This window comes from Heteronotia binoei, chromosome 7 (assembly GCF_032191835.1).
Source record: "Heteronotia binoei isolate CCM8104 ecotype False Entrance Well chromosome 7, APGP_CSIRO_Hbin_v1, whole genome shotgun sequence".
Classification (NCBI taxonomy): Eukaryota; Metazoa; Chordata; class Lepidosauria; order Squamata; family Gekkonidae; genus Heteronotia; species Heteronotia binoei.
In genome coordinates this window covers 27,615,494-27,642,116 of record NC_083229.1, presented here as the reverse complement: position 1 = coordinate 27,642,116, position 26,623 = coordinate 27,615,494, and the positions used below count along the sequence as shown (strand labels likewise).

Genomic DNA, 26,623 nt, shown 5'->3' with positions numbered 1-26,623 from the left:
CCAATGGCTGGGGCTGATGGGAGTTGTAGGTAAAAAACATCTGGAGAGCTACCGTTGGCCACTCCTGCTGTATTTGCATAACTGAAAGTTTACATCTTAACATCACCAATGATAACCGCCCTTGGAGCTGCGTTCCTGCATATTCCTGTTCAAAAAAGCTTTGAAAATTTCAAATAAATTTCAAATAAAATAATGGACAGGTTGATTGATAATCCATAAAGCAGGGGTCCCTGAACTTTTTAAGCCTCAGGCACCTTCGTAATTTTGAGAGAAGGTGGTGAGCACCAACCCAAAATGGGTGCTTTAGACAGACCTAAAATGGCTGTCCTAGGAGGAGGAGGAGCCAAACACAAAATGGCTGCCACATGAGGGAGAGCCAAAGACAATACCTTCATACTCGATTTGCGAAAGTATTGCATGACGATGATGCTGAACTCAAGAAGCTGCTGTATTTATTGTGTATTTATTATCTATTAGGAGACCTTGTGGGCCATGTCTGAATCAGTCTTGTAACATCCAACTTTTGACTCAATCAAGGCAGCCAGGGCCCTCAGGCTTCAAGACCTCAGTGAGGCTTTTAACAACAGGATGTTTGGGAGATCATTAATTCATAGGGTTGTTACATTGTAGAAGGATTGTGGCTAGAAAGAGAACTGTGCTGAAGGTGCCATTGGTCCCAGTTCTAAAATCAAATTAACATGTATATCAGAGTAAAAGTTATTCTGAATATAGAAGCCAATCTTTCTTGGCATGCAGGCACAACTAGGGTTGCCAAATGAACAGGTTGACAAGCTCCTGTGTCTATGACAGCAGCTGCAGATATCAGTAAGCGAAGATTTTCATGCCATAGAGCTATGTATTTATTGCTAAATAAATAATCATCTTCTGACCTCTGCAAAACTATCAAGGGCACAGGAGCAAAGATCAGTGTAAAAGCTGGCAACCTTAATAATCATAAAAAGGTAAAAATAGTCCCCTGTGCAAGCACCTACCTGATGCTTTAACTAATGCAGACAAAAATCAGACTCAAGTTTTGTTTCCGGTCTACATGTAATATATTTGAGTTTATTAATTTATATAATGCTGCTAATCCTTAGACATCAGGCCTTTTGCAAAATGCTGTAACCATTTCGGAATTAAAAACAATGATTGCATGAAAAGATTAGCCTCTGCCCCAAAGCCATTTTTTAAATATATAAAGGCATTTCTAATACACAATTGCTTTCATAGAAAATGAAATTAGTGGCCATCTTACATTATTTTCCAATATGGTACCCATTTTCCAATCAATACACCAGCAGAGCAGTCAGTCTGAACTGGAAAATCACTTGATCTTTTGTGCCAAGATGAATCCCCAACATCACCTAGACAAATTCCAGGAGATTTCTGGGGCAGGGATGGTGGAGTCTGGATAGGATGTAATGTCACTTCTAAGTGACACTCTAGGAATTTTCCCTAATGTGTATGGTAGGGACCACAGAAACTATGGGGAATTCTTAGAGTGTCACTATGGATCCCTTCCCCCCCCACACACAAGCTGCTCAACTGTTTGAGGGTGGGAGATTAGGGGTGGGGGTAGGAAATTTCCTACCAAGCCTGGGCAGTTAGGAAGCCTGCTGTAGCTGCTTGCTTTCTCATAAACTGTGCAGAAACATCTGTAGTCAGGGCACTTGACCAACAGGAGAAGCTAAGCCCTGTGAGTTATTCCATCAGGTTACTGGTCCATTTAACTCACTATTGTCTATCCTGATTGATGACAGCTCTCCAGCACAGAGATATATGGCCAGTGTCCCATGCCTGGTTCGTTCACTCTATACTGTTACAACAGCATTCCTACCAGGTGCCGTCTCTATGATCCTCCACTGTTAACTGGATGCTCAGCGTCAGCCAGCGCAGAGGATAAATTAGAAATGGAATTTTTTTTGTTAAAAAAAGAATCAGGTTTCTGAAACACACCACACAATTATTGAGTAAACTACTTTATAAGGTCTTTCCCACATTCGGATTTTCTTCCCATGTGTGTTCCTGTTACTTTGAGGGCAGGGTCTGCGCCTCACATGCTTTGCTCCCTCTAGTGGTCGATTCAATATTACACAATGTTATTCCTGGTGTATCTCCCTGCAGACTTAAACTCCAGGTTTTTAAGCTGAGGGAACAAAACATGACCTGAAATTGCATTCCAGAGGCAGAAACACTTAATATTTTCAGCTGGGCATTGCTGCAGAAACAGAGAAGGAAGTGGGTTTGGGTTTCTGCTTTTTAAAAAACACATGGTGTGGTGAAGGGGAAGGGCAAGAAAGAGTCAAGTCATGTCACATTCATGGCCTTGCTACCTTCAGGAAGGTGCACAACATTGCCACGAAGGAGCAAATGAAAAGGTGTCTCTGCTGCAACCGGCAAAAAAAGAGACTTCCTAGCTTTCAGTTCAGTTTGTAATGGATTCAGGCTTAGCAAACTATCCGCATCCAGTGCATTAGCAGCCATTGCTCCCCCTCAAAGGACAAATGCTCATCTTAGTCTCTTGGATCTTGGCAAAAAATGCATTCTGGTTTTTGGGCTCCTTCCGGTTCAATTTGAAGAGTGACCGTGTGGAAATTATAAGCATCGAAGAGCACTTCGGTCATCTCTTTCAAAACCTGCTGCTCGTCTGCAGTATCCACTGTAGGAGGTAAAGAAAAAAAATGATTAATGGATGCTGCCCTCATTTCCCAGACCAACAGTTTTCTTATGTGAACAATGCTTTGAACACCTCTTTTTTTGTTTTTTTTTCTTTTGTTGAAACTAGTGGAATGTTAAATCGGTTTTTCAAGGTGTGTGGGATTATAAAAGGTCACCTAGAGAGAAGAAGAGGAGATTGGATTTATACCTGGCCCTTCCCTCGGAGTCTCAGAGTGGCGTGCAATCTCCTTTCCCTTTCTCTTCCCACCAGGGCCGTTTTTTTTAGCAGGAGCTCATTTGCATATTAGGCCACACCCCCTAAGCCAGTTTGGTGTAGTGGTTAAGTGTGCGGACTCTTATCTGGGAGAACCGGGTTTGATTCCCCACTCCTCCACTTGCACCTGCTAGCATGGCCTTGGGTCAGCCATAGCTCTGGCAGAGGTTGTCCTTGAAAGGGCAGCTGCTGTGAGAGCCCTCTCCAGCCCCACCCACCTCACAGGGTGTTTGTTGTGGGGGAGGAAGGTAAAGAAGATTGTGAGCCGCTCTGAGACTCTTCGGAGGGAGGGCGGGATATAAATCCAATATCTTCATCTTCTTCTTCTTCTAATGTAGCCAATCCTCCAAGAGCGTACAGAGCTCTTCTTACAGGGCCTACTGTAAACTCCAGGTGGATTGGCTACATCAGGGGTGTATGGCCTAATATGCAAAGGAGTTCCTGCTACAAAAAAAGCCCTGCTTCCCACAACAGACACCCTGTAAGGCAGGTGGGGCTGAGAGAGTTCTCCCAAGAGCTACTCTTGAGAAAAAGAGCTCTGGGAGAACTTGTGACTGGCTCTAGGTCACCCAGCTAGCTTTCAGGGCAGAGTGGGAACCTGAACCTGGGTTTCCCAGATCCTAGTCCAGTTTTCTAACCACTACACCAAATTAGTACACAGTGATAACGCTAATTGATTTCAGAGGGATTTATTTTATTTTAAGTAGGCATGCTCCTGATTTAGGCTAGCCAAACTCCAGTTGATAAAGCCAAAGAAAAGCCATGAACCGTAATGAACCCCAATTACAGGACTGTAATAAACTATAATTACTGAAGTATCACCATTCAAGTCAAAATACAAAGTCCATATATTAGCAAAATCCTATGAAACTTCAGAAAAGTTTATAAAGTGTATCACTCATCCACCTTCCAAGGTAAATAAGGTCTTCCTTTCCACTCCTTTCTTCAGTACCAAATATTAAATAAAGTTCTTACAAAAATCCATATGATGTTGTGTCTTGTCAGTTTCACATTCCAATACGTATGGACACAGGAATTGGCTTTTCTTTCACTTTATTCTACTTCCATGATTCTCTCTTGGTTACACAACTTCCAGCTGACGGCTGGAAATCTCCCAGGATTACAGCTGATCTCTAGAGCACTGAAATCAGTTCCCCTGGAGAAAGTGGCCACTTGGAAGGTGGACTCTATGGCATTATACCCATTGAAGTCCCTCCCCTTCTCAAACCCTGCCCTTTCAGGCTGCAGCCCCAAAATCTCCAAATATTTCCCAACTCAAAGCCAGCAGCCCTATTATGATCATATTCTTAAAATTAATGGCTTGGATCCAAAGAGCGTGAGTAGAAACTTGCAAGAGGAATGGATTTCCAATGCTTCCAGCCAGTTTGGTGTAGTGATACAGTGTGCAGACTCTTATCTGGGAGAACTGGGTTTGATTCCCCACTCCTCCACTTACAGATGCTGGAATGGCCTTGGGTCAGCCATAGCTCTTGCAGTTATTGTCCTTGAAATGGCAGCTTCTGTGGGAGCTCTCTCAGCCTCACCAACCTCACAGGGCGTCTGTTGTGGGGGAGGGGGGAAGGTAAAGGAGATTGGGACCGCTCTGAGACTCTGAATATAAATCCAATAAATCCAATTTCTCTCTCCTATTACACTACGGCCTCCCACCCCCATGAATCAGGACACTCCCTGAAACAACTCTGGGTGCAGTGAGAAAGTTTGTGGTAGGAACAGGGAAATGGCAAAAAAATCACCCCTCCTTCTCTATTAGCAAAAGAAAAACAAGGTTCAAATTGGATTTAAGTCAATGAGACCAATTTTTTTTTCCTCGTGCACTTTTTAAAAAATCAACAGTGGGCACAGATAAGTAGTAGGCACACTCACTTAATTGGAAACAGATTTCACAGTCATCTCAGTGTTGATTCCCTTATTACAGAAATGTACTGACCTGTAACAACGTGAGCCATTAAAATGGTCTGGTTCATTGTTAGAGACCAAAGATGAAGATTGTGAACAGATTTCACTTTATCCGTTGCTAGAATCATCTCTTTGATTGTGTCATAGCTCATTCCCTTTGGTGTTCCTGTATAATAGAGGGCAAATGCCTTCTTTTAAACCCTTTAAAATAAGCACTGTAAGTATCCAGTTAAAAGCTATTCTGGGCCAATACAATGTTAACGTTCTCTCTCAGCTGCTTCATGTATTTCACAAGCCAGGCAATCCATTTTGCACAATTTGTTCTGCAGCCTCAAAAATGAAGAAAAAATCTGAATGATTCAGTTCTCCGCATATATCCTTCTCTACACAGAGTGGTCATCTCATTTTAAGTTGTGTTTCTGCATTGGCAAAGCTCCATATTTATTTTATTTTTTTAAAAAATTGCACATTACCCCTTTCCAGATGTTCAAAGTGGTATATAAAGTGAAGTCAAATTAAAACAATTGTACCTCAAAGCCCCCATATCAATGTAATGGAATTACTAGTAAATTGCTTGTTAGGGGGGGAAATGCTGTATAGCCAGACCTCATTTTGGGCAAGAGCTCACAGGACCAATGCTCTGGAACCTCTAAATTTTATTGTGCTCTTTCTTACTCTTCCCCCCCACACACACCAAATACTTGCTTCTGGGATCCATTGTTCAAACCCCCTGTAAGAATTTTGCTGAATTCTAAGATCTGACAAACTTTCTAATATTTTCACCCATTAAAAAAAATTGAAAAAATAGCCAAAACATATTTTAAGCAGTCAGATGGAAATCTTCATCATGCCACTGTGGCCACATAGGAGAAGGTCATTTAAAAAGTATGATGGGAGTAAGGTTTTATTATGACAATTATAATTCAAGGAGCATTTTAAGATAGATGATGAGCTGATATAATTTTGTATACCTTCCGGTGATGTCAGGGGTGTGTGGCATATGCAAATGAGTTGTGCTAATAAGCTCCGGCACCTCTGTTTCTACGAAATGACCCCTGTTTATAGCTCTTACAAAATGGCACTGGCAAAATTGCTTCAGTTGCCCTTCTGACAAAGCGTTCCAGAATAACACAACAGTGATGGAAAAGGTGTGTGATTCTGTTGCCACTATAATACATACTTGACAGTATCAATAGGGCTTGCTGTCCAAATCTTGACTGGGATGTAGATTTACATTTATTTGTGTTGGAATATTCTTTAATATTGTCTTCAACTGCTTCGTTAATAACAAGAAAAGAAATGAGGCTTTAGGGATACATCTGCCCTACAGGCAAGACATCTTACCTTCCATTAACACCAACAAAATGTCCCGTAAAATGGTGATGGTGGTTGCCAGAACAAATACGGAGAATACAAATGTGCAGATTGGGTCAGCCATTTTGTATTCTGGCTAGAATAAAAGACAAAGATTGTTAAATGAACAAACCACTCCCTAATACTGGTTTTGTTCAGTTTTTAAGTAGCTAGTTTATCCAAAAATCCATCCCTTCTTGTAAAAAATTTCAACGATACTGATAGAAATTTGGGGGAAGGTATAAGCTTACCAGGTCTCCTTGGCTGCTTACAGATGGATGGTTTAAGCCGCCCTGGGGGAAGCAGGCAAGCACCCCCAAAGAAGCGTGTCTACATGTGTACATCTCCCTGCTGTCCCTGTCGGCCCCCAAGCCATCCCCAACTTACCAGGACCCAGATTTAAAAGGCACCACTTTTTGCTGGGACGCCTCCAAGGTGCCTCCCTGACCAAATGGACAGCCAGTAAGCACCTGGAAAGCTGCACCCGGAGCTGCAGACAGGATGCACGAGTTCTCTACATGCTCCCTGGGGCGCTCACAGCCCATCCTTCTTCCACAGGCCATTAGGATGTAACTGGGTGCTCCTTTTCCAGTCGGCTCACTTCTGACTCGGCTTGATACCGCCCTGAGGTGGCCGTCTGTGAGTGGCCCTCCTGTCCCAATTTCAGAGACTGCTAGAGCATTTAGACATGCTTGACATCACTTTCAGTTACGTGACCAAAAGTGATATTGTGGCATCATGCAATGCCACAAAATGCCTAGCTATGCCCCCCAAGGCTCCCCCGGGTTGCCAACCAAAGATGTGTGACATCACTTCTGGTTACACAATGTCTGGCCACCCTAGGCAGGGAATTAGGTGGTGATAAAGTACCACAACATTAAGTATTATAACATTATTATTATTAATGATAAAGATAATAATTAATAACATCAAATGGATTCTATTAAGGAAACTCTGACAGGATAACATGGCCAAGAATGACATCATCATCAACATCATCTGTGTATTTTTTTAGAAAATGTATATGCCACCTCTGCAGAGACCTGCTTCAAGCAGCTCACAAATATAATGAAATTGTAATACCAAGAGTATAAAGCCATAAATAGAAGGCTAAAATGATATCCACAAAGCAGTCCCCAGGCAAAAAGCAGATGATAAAAACAGCTTTAGAAGATGGTACCCCTCCATTGCTAAGTCTCTGAGTTCCAGGAAAGAGGCCAACTGCCGTACCTGCCGCAGATGAAAGAAGATGGATTTAGCAGTTAGGCAGGACTCCAGGAGCACTCCCAAGCTCTTGGCCTTTGGTGCCAGTAACAGTGGCACTCCATCAAAAGCCAGCAATGGGATCTCCCTTCCTGGGCTGCCACGACTCAGAGAATCTCCATCTTCGTATTCCAAGTAAGGCTGCACCATAGGTCTATATGGAGGCCTTATGCTGTTGGCTGTTTTATTTCCAGTCCTTTCCTAATAATCCCCAGCCCAAAGTTTGCCTTTTGCACTACTGCAGCAGCCCACGGGGTCAACACTTTCATGGATCTGTCTGCTACAACCCCAGGGTCATGAGAAAGGCTGCATCCTGCATTACTAAGCAGGTGAGTACACTGAATAAAACTGACCTCAATGAATATTATGAGCGCACTAATTAGCACACTAATGCTCTGAAACAGATCTCCGACAGCGTGGATAAAAGCTGCCCTTACACTGGCATTCCCAGAAGCTGGCTTGTGTCGCGATAAATGATAGGAGGCGTGATGGCCGTTTCGAACTTGTCTATGCCCCGTCTGGTGCAACATCAGACTTAATCTGCAAGAATGAAGTTTGTCAACAAGATCATCGACTCTTCTGTTTATTTTTCAAACCAATGGTTATGCACAATTGTAACATATACTTCTGATAAGGACTGACGAGTAAGATCATTAATCCTTTGCTACCCTGTCTCTCCTTCTTCCTTCTGCCTTCCTCAATCACTTTTTTCACACACGCACAAAATGAGACACTTTCAATCAAATTTCAATGCACTTTTGCAACTGGATTTTCCTGTGTGAAATGGCAAAATCCACTTGCAAACGGTTGCTGAAGTGGACTGAAATGGCATTATTTAGCATGTATGAAAGCACTGTTAGACTGCCCACTTATTGCAGGTAGATACCTGTATTTTCTAAAAATGAAGTTCTGTGCTCCATGTACATCCATGGCAGCACATAAATCTGCCATATATGCAACCCTGAGCTCAGTGGAGGAAAGTCAAGATAAATATCTCACTGATCCCCCTCCTTACTACATTCCCCTGATCCCAGAGGTTTTTGTCTGTGCAGGTCCCATGATCTCCAGTTCAGTCTTTTTCATAGTCAAAGATCTCCTCCTTCCAAGTCCACAAGTGGAAAAACCGATTGGATCCAACCAGGGGTCATTTCATAGAAAAAGAGGTGCTGGAGCTCATTAGCACAACTCATTTGCATATGCTACACACCCTTGACATCCCCGGAAAGTGTACTAAATTATATCAGCTCAGCATCTACCTTAAAATGTTTTTTGAATTATAATTGTCATAATAAAACCTTACTCCCATCATACTTTTAAAATGACTTTCTCCTATGTGGCCACAGTGGCATGATGAAGATTTCCATCTGTCTGCTTTATAGGTTTAGGTTATTTTCCCATTTTTTTTGTGGGGAAAAAAATATTAGAAAGCTTGTCAAACCTTAGAGCTCAGCAAAATTCTCACAGGGGGTTTGAACAAAGGAGCCCAGAAGCAAGTATTTGGGGGAGGGGGGAAGGAAGAAAGAGCTCAATAAAATGTAAGAGTTCTGGAGCTCCGCTCCTGTGAGCTCCTGCCCAAAATGAGACCTGGATCCAATCCACTGATTACTCCATTTCTTGGCTGCATCACTGTCAGTCCATTTCCAACTGACCTTCCATATGCTTAAAATTAACTGCAAAAAAAGAGCTGCGTGATGACTGTTGTGTTATGAGATCACTTTAATTTCATAATGCACTGATCTGGAGAACATGGAAATTGGCTCTGAGAAACTATTCAATGTTGATAAAGCATACACCCCTCTGATTCATGGCAGCCAGCCACATCAGATTACCCTGTTATCCCATTCAGGACAGCTTCCATTCCTTTTGACCTGCCTAAATCAGTGCAAAATAGACTCTTTTTAAAAAAGGCTGTTGTTGATTGTATAATATTAGATTGATAGAGCAGTACTCAGTGGCGGACTGGGTCTAAAAATATTGGTTGTCAGGAGACAAAGGGGGCCCACCCACAACTCTAAGGCTATCATTTAATTTTTATAAGAAATAAAGAATTTTTTTTCAAAAAATACATAATTGGAAAAAAGGTACAGCTAAAATGTTTTTGCAAAATAAATATATTTTGTAATTACAGTGTACATATATTGTACATCTTACTCGCAGTATGCAGTAGATACCAAATGTAAATACAGATTGCATTTTCTCCAGGGGAGCTGATCTCTGCCAGCTAGAGATCAGCTATAAAAGCAGGCGATCCCCAGGCCCCACCTGGAGGCTGGCAACCCTATATACAATGTTAATTTCAGTTGCATTACAGTAATAATACTGGAACTTCTATTACATTTTCAAGCTACTAGAAGGACATTAACATATTTAACATTGTCTAATGTTTAAAGGGGCCCGCTTTATCAGGGGCCCGCTTGCCATCCGGCAAGCTTACACCCTGGCCAGTCCGCCACTGGCAGTACTCTTTAAAAAACAAAGGGCAACTTACACCACATTGGCCATTACTGCACAGCCAGATGTGATGAGCATTACCATTCCTTGGATTTCATAATGTGGATGCAGCAGCCTCCTGACAGCGAAATATGTCAGCATGCCGGTCACTGCCCAAATGATCAACATTGACAGGAAAGCGCCAAGGATTTCTAGGGGTGCAAATAATAGTTAGGCATTTGATAATGAAAAGCCTCTTACTCCTCTCAATATTGTTTTGAAATGACTGGGCAAGAGGCTTTCACAAGCTTCAGACTAATTAATGGTCATTCCTTCATTCTTCCTGGGAACGAGTTCTCAGATGGGGGTGGGTAAGGATCTGATACTCTCAATCCACAGATGATAGATGGGCAGTTAGTCTGTAGTGGTGAAATGTAAAAGGGTTCATGTGGCAGGTTCACCACTAACAGAAGATTGCATCAGAAGCCTCTGCTTTCTAGAGGAGAAACATTTCATCCAATGAAGTAAAAGACGCCACTCTTTTTTTGTTGTTGTTGCTAATAGTCCATGACTGATCAAAGAAAGACACATCTTTAGTTACAACAACAAAGTCATAGGTTACTGTCTTCTATTGTTTCTCAGATATATGACGGATATTCTGAATGGGTGTTTCCTTTTCCTTAAAGTTGCTTCAAGGGCACTTCTCCAGTTATTACTCCCATTTATATGGCCAAAGTATATTCAGAGTTAATAACTAGAAGCTCCTGGGTGAAATCCAATCCAATGAGGGAAGACTTCTTAACTTGCCAACATAGGGTTGCCAGTCCCCAGGTAGCAGCAGGGAATCCCCCAATTTCACAGGCTTCTGCCCACTGTTGGCCAGCTGGGGGAAGCCCCACCCCCAACAGCCATGCCCCCCACACGATGACATCATGTGGCAGTGATGTCATCATGCTGGAGATGTCATGCACCAATGCTTGGGTTTTTTGGGCAAGACTCTATAGTTTGAGCCCAATTTTACCATAGAGTTTGCCCCAAAACCAGAGCATTGCTGTGCAGTGTTCCCAGTATAATGACATCATCACATTGGGGACGTCGCATATCGTGACATGACCCTGCCCCTTCTCCTGGAAAGCTCCCTCCCACCCCCACCAGTGCAAGGTAGGGGACCTGGCAACCCTATACCAACCTAAAGGCAACATAAGTGTGAAGAAAGAGGTGTGTATGGAAACTTGATTTGCCAGCTGGCCACTCTAGTTGGTGGTGATCAAGCCAGGATTCACCAACCTTTTTGAACCTGAGGGCACATTTGGAATTCTGACACCAGGTGGTGGGCGCAGGCATAACATGGCTGCCACAAGAGGTGAAGCCAGTCACAAAATGTCAGTGAGTCAATTCATACATAATAGTAACACTTCAACATTTCAGGCAGAAGCTCTGTTTAACAAGATGTCTTTTAAAAAAATGGACACACCGTTTTTAAATATTTCCCCCCATATACATAGCTCACCTTCATTCAGGGAAGATCCTTGTTCTGTGGTGGCAGCAGCTGCTGAAGCTAATTAGATCTCCAGTGACCAATCAGAAACACTGCCGGGTGAAAGCCCCACCTGGCCCCACCCCCTTTCTGAAAACACTTGGCAGTTGCCAGGAAAGGTGTTATCAGGCAACATGATGTCCACAGGGGCTACTCTGGGGACCTCTATTCTAGTCCATAACATTTTCTTCTTGGTGCAGTGCTCCCGGACAGCGAGTTGCTGGCCTTGCCAACAGGAGCTGCTCTTTCTGTTTTTCATTGCATAACATTGGGTACCTGCTCTGTGCCATCCGAACGTTAATCTCTTGCTGGGCTGTTTCGATGACAGCCAAAGAGAGAAGAGGCTGATCAGGAAACTCATCAAGTCAACCGACATGTGAGCTGCGTCCATCATCACAGCGAGGCTTCCTGCGATTCGGCCACCTAGGTCAGAGAAACCTTGGCAGTCACTAAAACCGAGTGTCAGACTGTTCATGGGGAAAGTGATACATTTATACATAGGAGAATGGTGGGTCCTCCATTACTTGACACTAAGATATGTTGAGTCAGTGGAGGTAGTTGATTAGAGTGCCCACATGCCTGAAGCTAAGCAGGGCCAACCCTGACAAGTACTTCGATAGGAGACTTCCAAGGAATACCAGGGCTGGGATACAGAGGAGGTCAGCAAGCCACCTTTCTGAACGTCCTTGCATTCCAGCCCCACTAGGTGTCACCAGAAGTCAGCCATGACTTCCAAGCATGCACACACACGCACACACACATGCACACCATTTTTTAAAAGGAATATTATTGCGAATGCCAGATTCCCAAGACTGACGCTTTCTTTTGGACTCTTGAGTGTCATATCTGAAGCCTATCTCCTTTAAGCCTGCATAATTACATAACTTGAAATAAGAACTTGCTGTCTTCTTCCTCACTCAGATTGACTCCTCACTTTCAGAACCCATTTGACAGGTTTGTGCTACTTCTATCAAATTCTAATTCAATATTTTTTTTTTGGCCTCACACCTATGATGTCGCACAGGCTGTATGCTTTTTTTTAAAAAAAAAGCACAACATGAATATTCAGTTATTAATAAACTGCATAGTGAGCTTTTATTCTTTTAATCTGATATTTTGAATTGCTGACAAACAATTGTGCTATATGAATGCTTTCCTCCTTTGTATATAGAAATTTTTGAATAGTTTAAAAAACCCCCGAATATTCAGTCATTTATACAGATTCTCCAACACACGTCACTAGTTCGTCTCACATGCTATTTACCTTCTGTGGAAAGGGACCTGAATTTTTGACAACTTTGTTTGTTCACCTGTTTGTTCACCTGTTTCTTGGTGTTTTAATAGGTTTTAATAGGTTTAATAGGTGTTTTAATAGGTTTAATAGGTTTTAATAGGTTGCATTACTGTATTCCTTCACTGTACTCCTTCTAACCCATGCAGTACGTGGCCTTTTTACTATCCCTCATCCTTGCTGTGTAACTGCTCCACCCAGCAGGCAATTGTTTAAATAAATTAAATTAGTCACAAATCATATTAAACTGTCATAAGTAAATGCCATGTTTCCATAAAGCCCTACCCTTCTGTGTCCAACTAATCAGTCCTTAGTAATGTTAATGACCACTGATCAGTTTGAATTGACAGCATCTTTGGGCACCTGTGGTTTTGTGAAAACTCAATGAAAGCCAGTTCTGCAGACATTTGCAGATATTTGGCATGAACAAAACAGATCAGGTGATCAACTCAGCTTTGAAATTGGTAAATTCACACCAAAGGACACACGTGATTGCTGAAACTGATGCCTCTTTTGGAATCAGCTGCATTAAACTGGCATAAGAGACGCAAATACAAAGAGGAACACCAGTGAAACAAAAAGGCCCGCAACGACTGCAAACAAAACAACATGAAATGAGAAAGAGCCTGTTTGACATCTCTGGCAGTCTGGAAACCTCTGCAGCATGGCTTCTTCCTGCGCATATGGAGACAAGGCTGGGATGTCAAAACAGCCCAAGCCTAAACAGAGGCCAATTTCGCACTCACCTTACGCCGCTCTCACATCCTCGGTGCGGTGTCCTCCCGATTTGCGTCAGGGCTGCAGCAAACATCACGGGTTTTTTTGTGCAGCAAACGGAAACTGGGTTTTAGCGGTTTCTGTTTGCTGTGTGAAAATCGCAATGTTTGCTGCAGCTCTGGTGCAAATAGTGGGAAATCGGGAGGATTCCACAAGCGACATAAGGGTGAGTGTGAAATCGGTCAGAGACAATCAGCTCCAGCTACACTGCCAGGGACTGCTCCTGGAAAGCTGCAACCAGGGTGGGCTGGTCATTATAGCCAGCAGCCCAGTGGCCTCTCTCCTACAATTAAAACATTGGTTAGCAAGGAGGGATCATTGAGGGAGTACTAAATAAAGCAAGTCTTCACCCACTGGCAGAAGATAGCAACAGAAGGGGACAGATGACTCTCCCAGGGGAGACAGTTCCAGAACTTTGGTGCTCTGGAAGAGAAGGCCCTCTTCTGCATCAAATCAAAGCATATGTTGTACCACTGAGTATCCCTATGCCACAGCCTCTCCCCATGGCACCACTGGCTTGCTTCCAGCCCCCAGCAGCCCTCTGGGGCAGTAGCCCCCTGAGAATTTTCCTGGCTAATCCACACCCTGCCTGCTCCACAGGGATAACACGAGAAGCTCCAGGTCATCTGGAAGTAAGATTGCCAGCTGTGGGTCTTGAAATACCTGGAGATTTGAGGGGTGGAGCCTGGGTAAGGTGAGGCTTGGTGAGGGACCTCTGCAGGATACAGTGCCATAGAGTGCACCCTCCTGGAGCGGCCATTTTCTACAGGGGAACTGATCTTGGTCACCTGGAGATCAACTGTAATAGCAGGAAATCTCCAGCCATCACCTGGAGCGTGGCAACTGTTTGTGGAAGGTCCCTGTGTGGCTCCTCCAAACTGCACCACAGACTGTAAAAAGTGAGCCTTGAACACCACCCTGTATCCATTTCATTTGGCCTTAAGACTGGGGGGGTGGGGGTGGGGAAGAAGGATTACTTCTTCTCTCATTACTTTCAGGAGAAACGCTTCTCGCGGAACGGCAGCTCCCTTGATTGCTTGGTAATGACGCTTCCAGCAAATGGCTTTTGTGATTGAGCGTGACTCTCACTGAATGTTCGTTGCTTTGTGTACTAACACACAGCAATTGGAACTGTCAGTCACTCAGTGGTCAATCATCTAGGAAAACGCTGTCTAGACTGATTTTTTTTTTAAAAAAAATTAAAATATGGTTCATAATTAGAACGATTCCCAAAGAGTGCCATCTATACCGGCAGTTTAATGGCTGGTTTATCGGAGCTTAAAGGTCTGCAGGCATCGTGGCCGTGACATTTGTTTCTTCAGCTGTCGTTGCAAATATTGCAATGATTTATAAAGCCAGAGGAGGGCAAGCCTTATGTTATTAATACGTTTTCTGTCTGCAGCGAGACTTCCTTGGGCTCAGGCAATCACTGCGCTGCTTCTTATAGCAGTCTGATAGCCGTTATCGATCCTGGGAATGACAGCACCGAATTCAAAACATGCCACAATAATCAGAAGCTCCATTGATTTTCTGTCTGTTCTACCCTGCTTATGTAGCCAATGGGGTAGAAAATTATGACAAAATTCTCCCTTCCTCCATTTTAATGTCACAGCAACAACCCTAGGAGGTAGCTTCATGTGTGTGTGTGTGTGTGTGTGTGTGTGTGTGTGAAAGAGAGAGAGCAAAGTTGTAGCCCCTTGGCACAACATTTTATTTCAGGTATAAGGTTTTTTGTCCAAGCACACCTCTTCAGAGGGAGGAAGGTAGAGTGAGTGGATGAATGGATTCTACTGAGAAGCACAATTTACACTGAGGAAATTATTTTGGCTTATTCTGGAAAGTATTTTTTAAAAATTGAATTTCTCTGTCCCTATATGGATTTTATTTTCTTTCAAAAAGACCCTGATTAGGAACTAGAACACTTTAATTGGTCCTTATGTCTTGGAGAGTGGAGTGATTTTAGAAGCCAAATGATAATAGCACACATTGGTAATGAGACAGGAAAACTAGGGCTGGGATCACAAACATTAAATAATGCACTTTCAATCCACTTTCAATGCACTTTACAACTGGATTTACAACTGCAAAATCCAGTTGGAAAGTGCATTGAAAGTGGATTGAAAGTGCATTATTCAGTGTGTGTAATCACAGCCTAGTTTTCAGTCCAGTCCAGGAAGATGCATTTGTCTTGAACTTCATTATCATTCAGCAGTCTCCTTTGTAAAAGCACTGCTACTTTTAGGTTCAGCAATTGAATGTTGTGATTTCTAATGTCAGACTTGCGTCCATTTATTTATTTGCATCCATCTGGACTGAATCTTCCTGGATGCAATTGGAACCTAGGTTTCCTGTCTCATTACCAGTGGACACATTGTCTTGAGCTTCATTATCAGTTGCAATTCAGCAGTCTCTCTAATTTTCATTTGAAATTCCTTTGTAAGAGCACTGCTGCTCTTAGGTCAGCAACTGAATGTTGTGGTTTCTAATGTCAAATTTATGTCCATTTATTCTTTGCATCCTCCTGGACTGAATCCTCCTGGATGCAATTGAGACCCAGGTTTCCTGTCTCATCACCAATGCTGGTATCTCTATACCTATCACCTCTCCGCATATCACACACAGTCCAATCAAGCCTGCTATTGTCATTTACCTGCTATTGCCATTTGACATCTGAAATCACCTTTATAAAGTTCAGGGGTCATTTTGTAGAAAAATAGGTGGTGGAGCTCATTAGCATATGCCGTTAAAAGCAACCTGATGCAAAAAAAAAAGGAGCCCTGGGCGAGTGAGGTCTGCTTGGGCTGGCTAGAGATCCAGCCAACACAAGAAGGCCTCGCTCACCTGAGGCTCTCCTGGGTCACACACCCCCAGTCAAAAGGCCAGGGAGCCACCTGCCACCCAAAATCACAAAAGAAGTGGAGAAAGGGTGGTGGGGGCTTCTCCAGGGGTTAATGAGGCTGCTGGGGGTGTGGCGAAACCCCTGGTGGTTGGCTGGCTGCCCACTCTCCTAATCCAGGGATTGTTATGCAGCTGCACCTGCTATTTGATGGACAAGGTAGATAGGGAGGAAGAGGGGAAACCCTCAGAAAGGTTCAGGAGCTGCACTGCTGTGAGCTCCTGCTGAATCTGAGGCCTGATAAAGTTTATATACTTTATGGCACACATGGCCCGGCCCAACAAAGTGACATTTATGTCTGGTCCGGCCTTCATAAGAAATGAAGGGGGAGGGACAGTGGCTCAGTGGTAGAGCATCTGCTTGGGAAGCAGAAGGTCCCAGGTTCAATCCCCGGCATCTCCAACTAAAAAGGGTCCAGGTAATAGGTATGAAAAACCTCAGCTTGAGACCCTGGAGAGCCACTGCCAGTCTGAGAAGACAATACTGACTTTGATGGACCAAAGGTCTGATTCAGTATAAGGCAGCTTCATATGTTCATATATGTTCAATGAGTTCAACACCGCTGCTCTAGAGGAATGAAGGTGTGATCTCACCTATAACTTCTCCAATCATGAAGACGAGGCATATCATGGATGCCATGTAGAGCTTGTGGCTGGCCTGCTGTTGCTCCCTCTTCCTGCTCTCATAGGCCATCGCATGGTCATGGCAGTGATGCCAGGAACCAGACCGAGAGTCCACCAGTTCCTTGTTGTGATTTTCTTGGTTTCCATCGTTCTGTAGTAGACCTGAGCTACATGGGGGAGAGGAACAGAAGGTTTATTTGTAGCTAGGATTAGGCATTGTTGGCGCTAAACTCTGTGCAAATTCTGGACACTGAATCAATTGTAAGGCTCAGTCTTCTGCTTGTCTAAGAAGTCTGCCTACCTGCTTCCGGGTTTGGAGATTTTTATTGCTGTCCATTTGTTTTCATGCTGCAGTCATTGCGACTAGAAGCATGATTTTTTTTAAAAAAAGTAAGCTGAGATCTTTAAGACCCTGCTTGTATGGTAAATACTGCACTAAAGTGAAAATGGGGTTGGATTTTTTTTTAAATTAAATCAATTATCCACACTCAAATTGACTTGTGAAAAAGTCTCAAAAGACATTCTCCTTGATGGTTTTTTTTAAAAATCTCAATTATGAGTCCTGTTAGATTTAGGATATTTATTGACTTTAAAAAAAAAAAAACCTGAAAAAAATCAGTATTTTTGAGAGTCAAACTGAAAAGTGAGATGTGAAAACATCCTCCTCCCAGTGGAATTCTCATGTTTCTGCCAGATTTCAAACCTGCATATAAAATGTTGTATTTGCAGTTTGTTCAGATACCAAATGTTATGCTTTAGCTGTTCAACTGCGGCATTGTAAAAGGCACCCATCCCTGTCTGCAGTCTCAGCACCCCAGCTGGCATCCACCTCTTTCACAAGCAAAGTCGAAGCTGCCTTTGAGCTTCAATCATGCTACCAAGGTTAATGCCGGATTTTTCATGCAGAAGAGAAAAAAGGACTAACGTGGGCCTTACAGTTGTATTATAAACCCATTTAACCGAGGCTACCCAAGTGCCCTCTGTTAGCTGAGAGAATTAGTGATATCTGGACTGGGAAGTTTATTTATTTTAGAAACTGCTACATAAAAAGAGCCCTGCTGGATCAGACCAGTGGTCCATCTAGTCCACCATCCTGTCTCACACAGTGGCCAACCAGTTCCTCTGGAGGGCCAACAACAGGGCAGAGAGGCTGAGGCCTTCATAAGAACATAAGAAGAGCCCGGCTGCTGGATCAGACCAGTGGTCCATCTAGTCCAGCATCCTCTCTCACAAAGTGGCCAGCCAATTTCTCTGAATGGCCAGCAACAGGGCAGAGAGGCCGATGGCCAGCAACAGGGCAGATGTTGCCTCCTGGCTCTGGGATTCAGTATCTCTGAATGTGGAGGATCACCTCAGTCACCATGGCTGCCCTGCTTCTCTCGCCATTGGTGACCCAGCTTATCACCTCCTCCGTTCTATCCTCACAACAATAACCCTGTGAAGCAGGTGAGGTTAAAAAAGAGTGACTGGCTCAAAGTCACCCTGCAAGCTTCCAGGGCAGATCCAAACAGGGGTCTCCCAAATCCTAATCCAACCACTGCACCATACTAGCTTGGTTTGGTTGTTCTGCTGTACCTTCTGCCTGATGGCAGACACAGACAAGCTACTGACCTGTCCAGTATGATGGAGCCCTGTACTTTGGCATATCCTAAGATGCCAAACAAGCAGTAACTCAGAGCAGGAATCTGGATGGCTTTGCTTCGCAGATGATTCCCTAACTGTTGTTCCAGGGAGCCTATGTGCAATCCTAGATTTCATTTAAGGCTCATGCCATCATTTCACAGATGGATTGGCCACTATGCACATTTTGCAGCAAGAAATATACACTTACTCTATGAGCATTCCTGGCAGGATGCCATGGGCAAGCCCATCTCTCTGGAATATTGTGTGGAGACAAGCACATGTTTTCCAAATGAACACACTGCAGTTTTACAGGCAGCATAGGTAATATGTTGAATGTTGAAAAGATACAAAAGATTACACTATAGGGTTCAGAAACCTGTCTGGGACTGCACAGCCCAATATTCTGAAGTTTGGAGCTTGCAAAAACTAAACCTGAAGAGCCCACATCTTTCTTTGAAAAGTTTTTTGTTTCTTGACAGGAGACAGGCAGGAGGTGGGAAGTTGATTGCTCCCAAGTATCGTCCATCCTGTCAACTGCTCCAACAAGTGCCCGGTCATCAAAGCTTTATAAATGCAAATGGCTCTCCCAGTGGAAATCAAGGAAATAGTCAGTTCACACCCTAGCTGGAATCTGACGCTTAGACGGTGACAGAAACTTGGGATGCAGGAGGCTAGTCTGTACAGCCTGGAGGCTTCAGGAGGGGAAGAAAGAACCCATGGGGCTAGGAAAACAAAGGAGATAAATTCCCTCTACGTTGAGGAAATGTAGTCCTTTTGGGCTGATTCTAATGGGGGATAGCTTGCAGGTAGGAGCTCTCATGCTGGGCTGTATCTTTTCTTTCTTTTAAAAAGTGTTTGTGTATTCTTCCATGGCCTGGAAGTCATGGTGACTTCTGGTGACCCCTAGTGGGGGTAGGAAGTTTTCCAGAGAGAGGGCTTGTATTGCCTGCCTCTGCATCCTGGTCCTGGTATTCCTTGGAGGTCTCTTGCAAGTACTTTATTGGTCTATATCTTCAGTGGCAGTGGCAGTCATTGCCACATGTAGGAGACAAAGAGCAGGGAGCTTGGGCAATGACTCCACGGTAATGGGAAGCTTTTAAGAGCCTGCCTAAGACCAAGACCCATTGGGGCATGTATAGGGCTGAGGAACAGAAAACTGCATGTCTGTATCTTTATATATCTTGCTCAATCCATTGCTGTGCAGAGTCTGAGCATGGCCTATTGTTTTTAGAATAAATCCATTTCTATTTTAAATGCTGGTATTTGCTCTGGTACCACATAGACCTTCACCAACATGCTATCTAAAATGGGTGTGAGGTAGTGCTGGATTAAACCCTGTGGAGGCCCCTAGGCAGTTGAAATCTTGGGGTCTCCCTCACAAATTATCTCAGAGTCTGAGCACCCGCGCCACCACCCACGGCTCCCGCTGCAGCCTGAAGGCACCTTCTTAAAAGCCCCATTTACTAAGCTGCAGGGGAGAGGCAAAGGGAGGCAAATTTGGTGACAACACCAGCAGCAACCACACCAGGCAAGTCAGGCAAAGAGCAGCTCAGTTGCTGGCTGTGTGTGCAGGCTCCAAGGGGGGGCGGAAAGCCTGCCCGGGTCCCCTAAAGGCATGGGGGCCCATAGGTCAGTGCCTATTTGGCCTAATTGTTAATTCGGCTCTGGTGTGAGGGGAGGATAAACTGTTATTTCTCTGGGAGTGAGTGATTTCCGTAAGCATTCCCATCAGGCATTGCGGAATGGAAGCTAAGAGCGCTGGCCCACTCAGCAGGAATTTCTGAAACTGACCACCTGGTGCCAGTGTGTTGAAAAAGAAGAGTGAAGAAACATCTTGGAGAGCTGGGCAGACTTGTAAGTTGCATCACCAAGTGGAAACTCGAGACAACTGCTAAGAGCCTGGACTCCTTGCAGGGCAGAATGGGGCTTGGGTAAACAAAGTCATCCCATAACAAAACCACATAGCATCATTTGGTTCATCTATTGATTATGTATTTATTTGCAAAATTTATACCTTGCTTTTCTGCCTTCATCACTAACAAATTAAAAGCATACATAAAGCACATTTTAAAAACCATTAAACAAAACCACAAAATCAAGCTAAAATATGAATTAAAACGTTTAAAAAACAGTAATTAAAACAAGGCAGGAATGAGCGATCATTGAGAGGACACTAGACAAGACAAAGAAGTCTTCACCCACTAGTGGAAGATGGCAACTGAAGAAGACAGGCATCATTCTCTGGGGAGAAAGTTCCAGGATTTCAGTGCCACAACCAAAAAGGCCCTTTCCAGGCTGCCACCTTCCTAATCTCAGAAGGTTGGAGATACCTGAAGCAGGGTCTTGGAAGATGACTATAGCAGTTGGGTAGGTTTATAAGTGAGTGGGTGGTTCTTCAAGTATGCTGGTGGCAAGCTATACAGGGCTTAAAAGTCAACACCAGCACATTGCATTGTGCCCAGAAGCAAATTTGGAGTCACTGCTAATGAGCCAAGACTGGAATAATATGGTCCCTATGACTCAGCCCAAATCTCTGGATGACTTCATCCAACTGTTTCGTGTAGATGTTGATGAGCATAGGGGACAAGATCTAGCCTTGCAGGACCCCACAAGTCAAAGGCCAAGGAGGTGAGCAGCAGTCCCCCAGCACCACCTGCAGAGATCTAAAGGCACATCCTGGCTGTTGAGGCAGGGCTTCCTCTGCCATCCAGCTGGCTAGTGACAGGATGGAGCCTGCAAAACCAGGGGATCCCATTCCTAGACCTGGGGACTGGTTAGCCTAGTCAATAGTTATTGAAATCTCCTGGGCCAAGGGTACTGGATTTTTTTTTTCGTAATGGACACACCACAGCTTGTTTCAATACTGGGACAACCACCCCCTCTCTCAGGGAGGCATTAACCACCTCTTGAATTTAAGTAGCTAGGAAGGGTAAGGGTCATGCAAGCAAGTTGTAGACCTCAAACCTCCATGGACTCTGTCTACATCCTCAGACTGGGTAAACTGAAAAATGTCTCAAGCATCTGGACAAGTAGGCTCCCTGCAGTGTCTGACCCTGCTGTTGCTCATGTAGAGTCCAAGCCAATGCACCTCCTGCAGACCTGTTTCACCTGGAACAGCTCCACTGGACTACATGATGCTCACATGATTGGTGGCAGAAAAGTATTGTCTCTCTATCACCATCACCATACACTTTACAATGTATGAGCTTTAGCTCATGCCTTCTCAGAGTCATACAGAATCTTCCTTCATCATTCCTTCACTAGCTTTTTCCCTTGTCTTTTCATCACCCACAGTAAATTAGGGGCTACCAGGCTTTAACATCAGAGAGAGAATGTCTGGAAATGATCCCACCAACAATCTCGGTCATTTTCTTATTCCAGAGATCAACCAGGACAACGACAGTAGCACTAGCCACATCAACAGGAAAATCTCCTAGAGGCTACAGAAAACCCTTTGGATAGATCTGGCTCAGGGAGTGGATCATTTTAATAGATCCTCTATTCCTGAGGAGTCTTGATATTCATACCAGTTAACTGTCATGACTTCCTCCAAAGAATCCTGGGAGCAGTAGTACTGAGAATTCTATAACATAACAAAGACTTCTGGGAGCTGTAGCAAATGAGAATTCTATAACAAAACAATTGCTCCTGAGAGATGTAGTACTGAGGAATTTGATAACATAACAAAGACTTCTGGGAGCCATCATATTGAGAAATCTATACACTAGGAACCCTAGGAGCTGTACCACCGCCTCTGTCCCCATAGAATTAAAATTTATGGGGTTCCGTGTAGGCAAGGAATTATAATTAAACTATTTTAAGTCTATGGTATATACGTATCTGCCATCAAGTAGTATCAACATCTATGGCAGGGATGTCGAACTACCGTAATTTGTTATGAGGCCCGAATCTCACATAAATGAGACCTTGCTGGGCCAGGCTATGCTGGGCCGGGCCAGGTATATGCCTATTTTAAAATTAGGTAGCAGAGATATAAACTTTATAAAGAGCACAGACAAACACAATTAAAGATTTTAGGAGGGGAAACCTTAAAATATGTTCAAAACATTAGCACTTGTTGGTCTTAAAGGTGCTTTCTTTGTATCTCTCTCATGGGATCCAGAAAATTGGACAAAGGAAGCTCTGGCTCTTTCCATTCTTCCCCAGGGGGCCAAGAGGGAGAGGAGCCTCAGCCAATAGAAGGAAGAGGCTTGGTTCAATGGCTCTGCTGTGAGATTGAGAGAGTCTGGCAAAGCAAGCTCTGCCCCCCCCACTTCCTCCCCAAGGGAGGAGGCCCAGCCAATGAAGAAAATAGAGACTGTAGTTCCTGTGCGATTGAGCAAGCTGCGATGAGGAAGGAAGCAAGAGAGAGGGAGGAAGCAGATGACAGACAGTTGCTTGGGGGCCTAACAGGAGCCCTCCGGGGGCCTGATTCAGCCCCCAGGCCGCATGTTTGACAACTTTGATCTATGATGACCCCAGCAAGAGGTTTTCAAGGCAAACAAGAAGCAGAGGTAGTTTGCCATTGCCTTCCTCCGCAGAGTCTTTCTTGGTGGTCCTCCATCCAAGTACCAACCCTGCTTATCTTCTGAGATCCGACAAGACTGGGCTTAGGCTATACCAATCTGTCTTCTCACCCTAAATCTATGGTAGGCATGTCCCAAGGCCTTAAGGATCTAGCTGTTAGTTTAGTTCCACGTCATTTATTTACTAGCTTGCTCTCTTAGCAAGTTTTACAAATCACTGTGCAGTGCAGTCTCAAATCAATCACGTGTCAATAACGCTCTCCAAAATCCCATTACAATTAATCAGCTTTCCTGGGCTGTCATAAATTTGCTAAGCACATAACTTGAAGGCACCTCTGTCAGCTCTTGATTGGGTCGATGAGCCATTGATATTACAACCGTGTAACTCAGATGGAAGTACATAAAATACATCAATCTGAAGTGAGACATTTCAGGGCTTGTGTCAATATCCCTTAGATGTGACTGTGATAAACCAGCCAGACAAATATAAATTTTTATGACAAATATACAGAAGTGTTCGCACAGGTATAAATTTACAGAATACTTTTTTGACTGATATCTGGTACTTTTCTTTGTTACCACTTCAAGGGGTGGTCTGTTGGAACCAGAGAGAGTTTTGTTTTCTGTGTTGTGGTTCATTTCCCCCCATACTAAACAGATGTGAGCTACCACACCTGTTCTCTGCAGATAGCACCTACTGCCAGTGAACACCTAATGGTATAATGGTTAGAGTATTAGACCAGAATAGGGGAGTTTCAATCTACCCCCTGCCATGAAACTTTTCTCAGCCTCCCTAACATGGTTGATGTGAGGATAAAAATGGAAGAGGGAAGAAACATGACTTGTATCCCACCTAAAATCTCTGCAGACAGAAAGCTTTCTGTCCATAATGTGACTTTCCTGCCTCCTGCTATGATCTAAAACAGGGGTGGCCAAACTGTGGCTCAGGAGCCACATGTGGCTCTTTCACACATAGTGTGTGGCTCTCAAAACCCCCATTGCCCCACTGGTCAGCTTGAAGAAGGCATTTTCCTCTTTAAATCACTTCGCCAAGCCAAGCCAGCCAGCAGCCTGGAGAATGCATTTAAAGTTAAAGTTGCTTTATTTCCACATCTCCTTCCTTTTCCCATCTATTTTCCTTCCTTCCTTCCCGACATCCATCCTTCCTTCCTTCCTTCCTTCCTTCCTTCCTTCCTTCCTTCCTTCCTTCCTTCCTTCCTTCCTTCCTTCCTTCCTTCCTTCCTTCCTTCCTTCCTTCCTTCCTTCCTTCCTTCCTTCCTTCCTTCTCTCAAATATCTGACATTTATTCTATGTGGCTCTTACATTAAGCAAGTTTGGCCACCCCTTTCCCCAAAATGCTGGCAGCATTTTGTCTAGCTTGGAGACCGTGGTGCCTTGCTTTTTTTTTAGAAAGCAGATACAGCAGATAAAGCCCAAAGTAAAACACAGCTTCAGGAGTGAGTTGCAAGCATGCTGTAAGCCTGCTGCCATCTTGAAGGGTGTTGTGATTGTTCCTTCCTGTGTAAACCAATTTTATTGTTTTGCAATATATTGAAAAGTATTCATCAAACATTTACTTAAAGGTATTAACCAATACACTACAAAATTCCCTCCTCCCCCCCACCTCCTCTTTTTCATGACCTCCGCCGGTGCTCAAAACAATTAAAAAGAAAATAAAGGTAAAATTCACAATTATAGAATCTTCACTAAAAGTTGCAGTTATCTTAACACAAGATGAACCAAGACTATGTAATAATCCTTAATGGATCATTTCATTTGTTATGTATTGTGTTGTACTGGGGTCTTGTTGCCTCAGCTTGAGACAGGCACTTCTTGCAAACCAGGATCCTGAAGCCTAGAAGAACTGGCTAATCAGAATGCTAGGCATGTAACAACTTTAACAAAGAGATGCATATGAAGGATTCTGGAGTAAGCCAATCAGGATGCTAGGCATGTAACAACTTGATGCAAATGAAGGATTCTGGAGTGAGCCAATAGGAGTAACTGTTGTCTGCTGGCGGGCGTGGTTTAGCATGGCTAGAGTATATATATAATGAGTGAAGTGCCTGTGCTGTTTGTGACTGTTTCTTCTTGAAATAAAGTGTTCTTGGTTGATTCAGAGCTGGCTGAACTCACTTTACAATATCAATAATGCACTATCACTATTTTTAATTATTTAAAAAAAATGGCAGTTGAAGAGGGCAGGGTGCCAGATAGGAGAGGAGTTTGAGGGGGAAGATAGGAACTAAGCTTTCTTGGAAGTAAACCCCAATAAATGAAATGAGGCTTACTTCCAAATACACTTCCAAATAAGAGTGCCGAGCATTGCAGTGGAACAACCTGATAAAGTGCATATTTACTCAGAAATAAGTCCTGTGGGGTGTAAGGCCTGGCAGACCCTTTTAACACATTCAAGGAGAACTATTTGCAATAGGGAATGCAAATCAAGATTATATCTTTTCAGCTATATTCTAGAACTTATTGATCCCGTATTCATGGGATCGATTCAAAGAAGACAAGCTTGCAGAAATCCTAGAATTATTTCAGTGTAGCCTTCAGAATGCTCCCATTTCATTATTCTGTCAAAGAAAAATTGGTGTCAGGTAGTTATCTGCTCATTGCTCAGGAGTACTTCTTGGTGTCTCTGTCACTCACAAGGCAAGTTCTTTCGAGACCTTTCATGGATTTCAGGATGGTCTTTATCTCAGACAATGATGGTGCCACTTCTTGGATCTTGATGAGGAGTTAAAATCAATCTGGCAGTCCAAGAGAAATCACTGTCACAAATCTTCTCATGAAACCAAGTGCCACAGATGAGACCATCCCTCATTCCCTCAGGGACTCTCAATGCTATACGGTCTCCAGGGCTTTTTTTTCTTGCCATGAAGCTCATTGATGCCCTGAAGCCAGTCACACTGTCTATCCCACCTCACAAATTTGTTTGTAAAGAAAAAATGGAGATGACAGAAGGACAGACAGACAGACAGATGATGATGATGAAGAGAGAGAGGCTGTAAAGATAATGCTGGGACTCAGCTTCTTAAAAATTAAGAACAGCTCTCCTATTTCTTAACTGGTGCAAAACAAACAAGCTTTCTCCATCCGTCGCACAAATATTTATTTGATTTTTGATCATTTTCAGAATTGCATATTGTATTAGGGACCAACACCGTTATCTTCCTGGCAACCAGACTCTAACTGAAACTGATGCTTGAAAACAAGTTCATTTGGGTCCTGTCTATATCTGTCCCACTGTTCTTTTTTGTGAGAAGGTTTTCCATTGACTTTAAATGTGCGTATGTCTTATTACTAAAGCACTAGCTTGTACCATCTGAGTTCAAACTTTGTGATGCAAACCAGGCTGGGAGAATGTAATGAAATTCTATAGCTATTGACTGAAGTAGCTAGAATCCTTTGCTCCTGGGGTTCATATATCCTGTGTGTGAGTCTGTAAA

The 26,623-nt window shown here is 43.5% G+C and overlaps 1 protein-coding gene across 1 annotated transcript; it reads right to left on the bottom strand.

Moving 5' to 3' along the window:
- Nucleotides 1-2,450: 2,450 nt before the first annotated feature.
- SLC30A8 (solute carrier family 30 member 8) lies at nucleotides 2,451-25,853 on the bottom strand. The gene is given in 8 exon segments (XM_060242936.1): nucleotides 2,451-2,659; nucleotides 4,881-5,015; nucleotides 6,194-6,299; nucleotides 7,819-8,005; nucleotides 9,954-10,107; nucleotides 11,709-11,855; nucleotides 16,990-17,181; nucleotides 25,784-25,853. Coding segments are annotated over 8 exon segments (1,134 nt in total). The 5' UTR covers nucleotides 25,851-25,853; the 3' UTR covers nucleotides 2,451-2,513.
- Nucleotides 25,854-26,623: the final 770 nt, after the last annotated feature.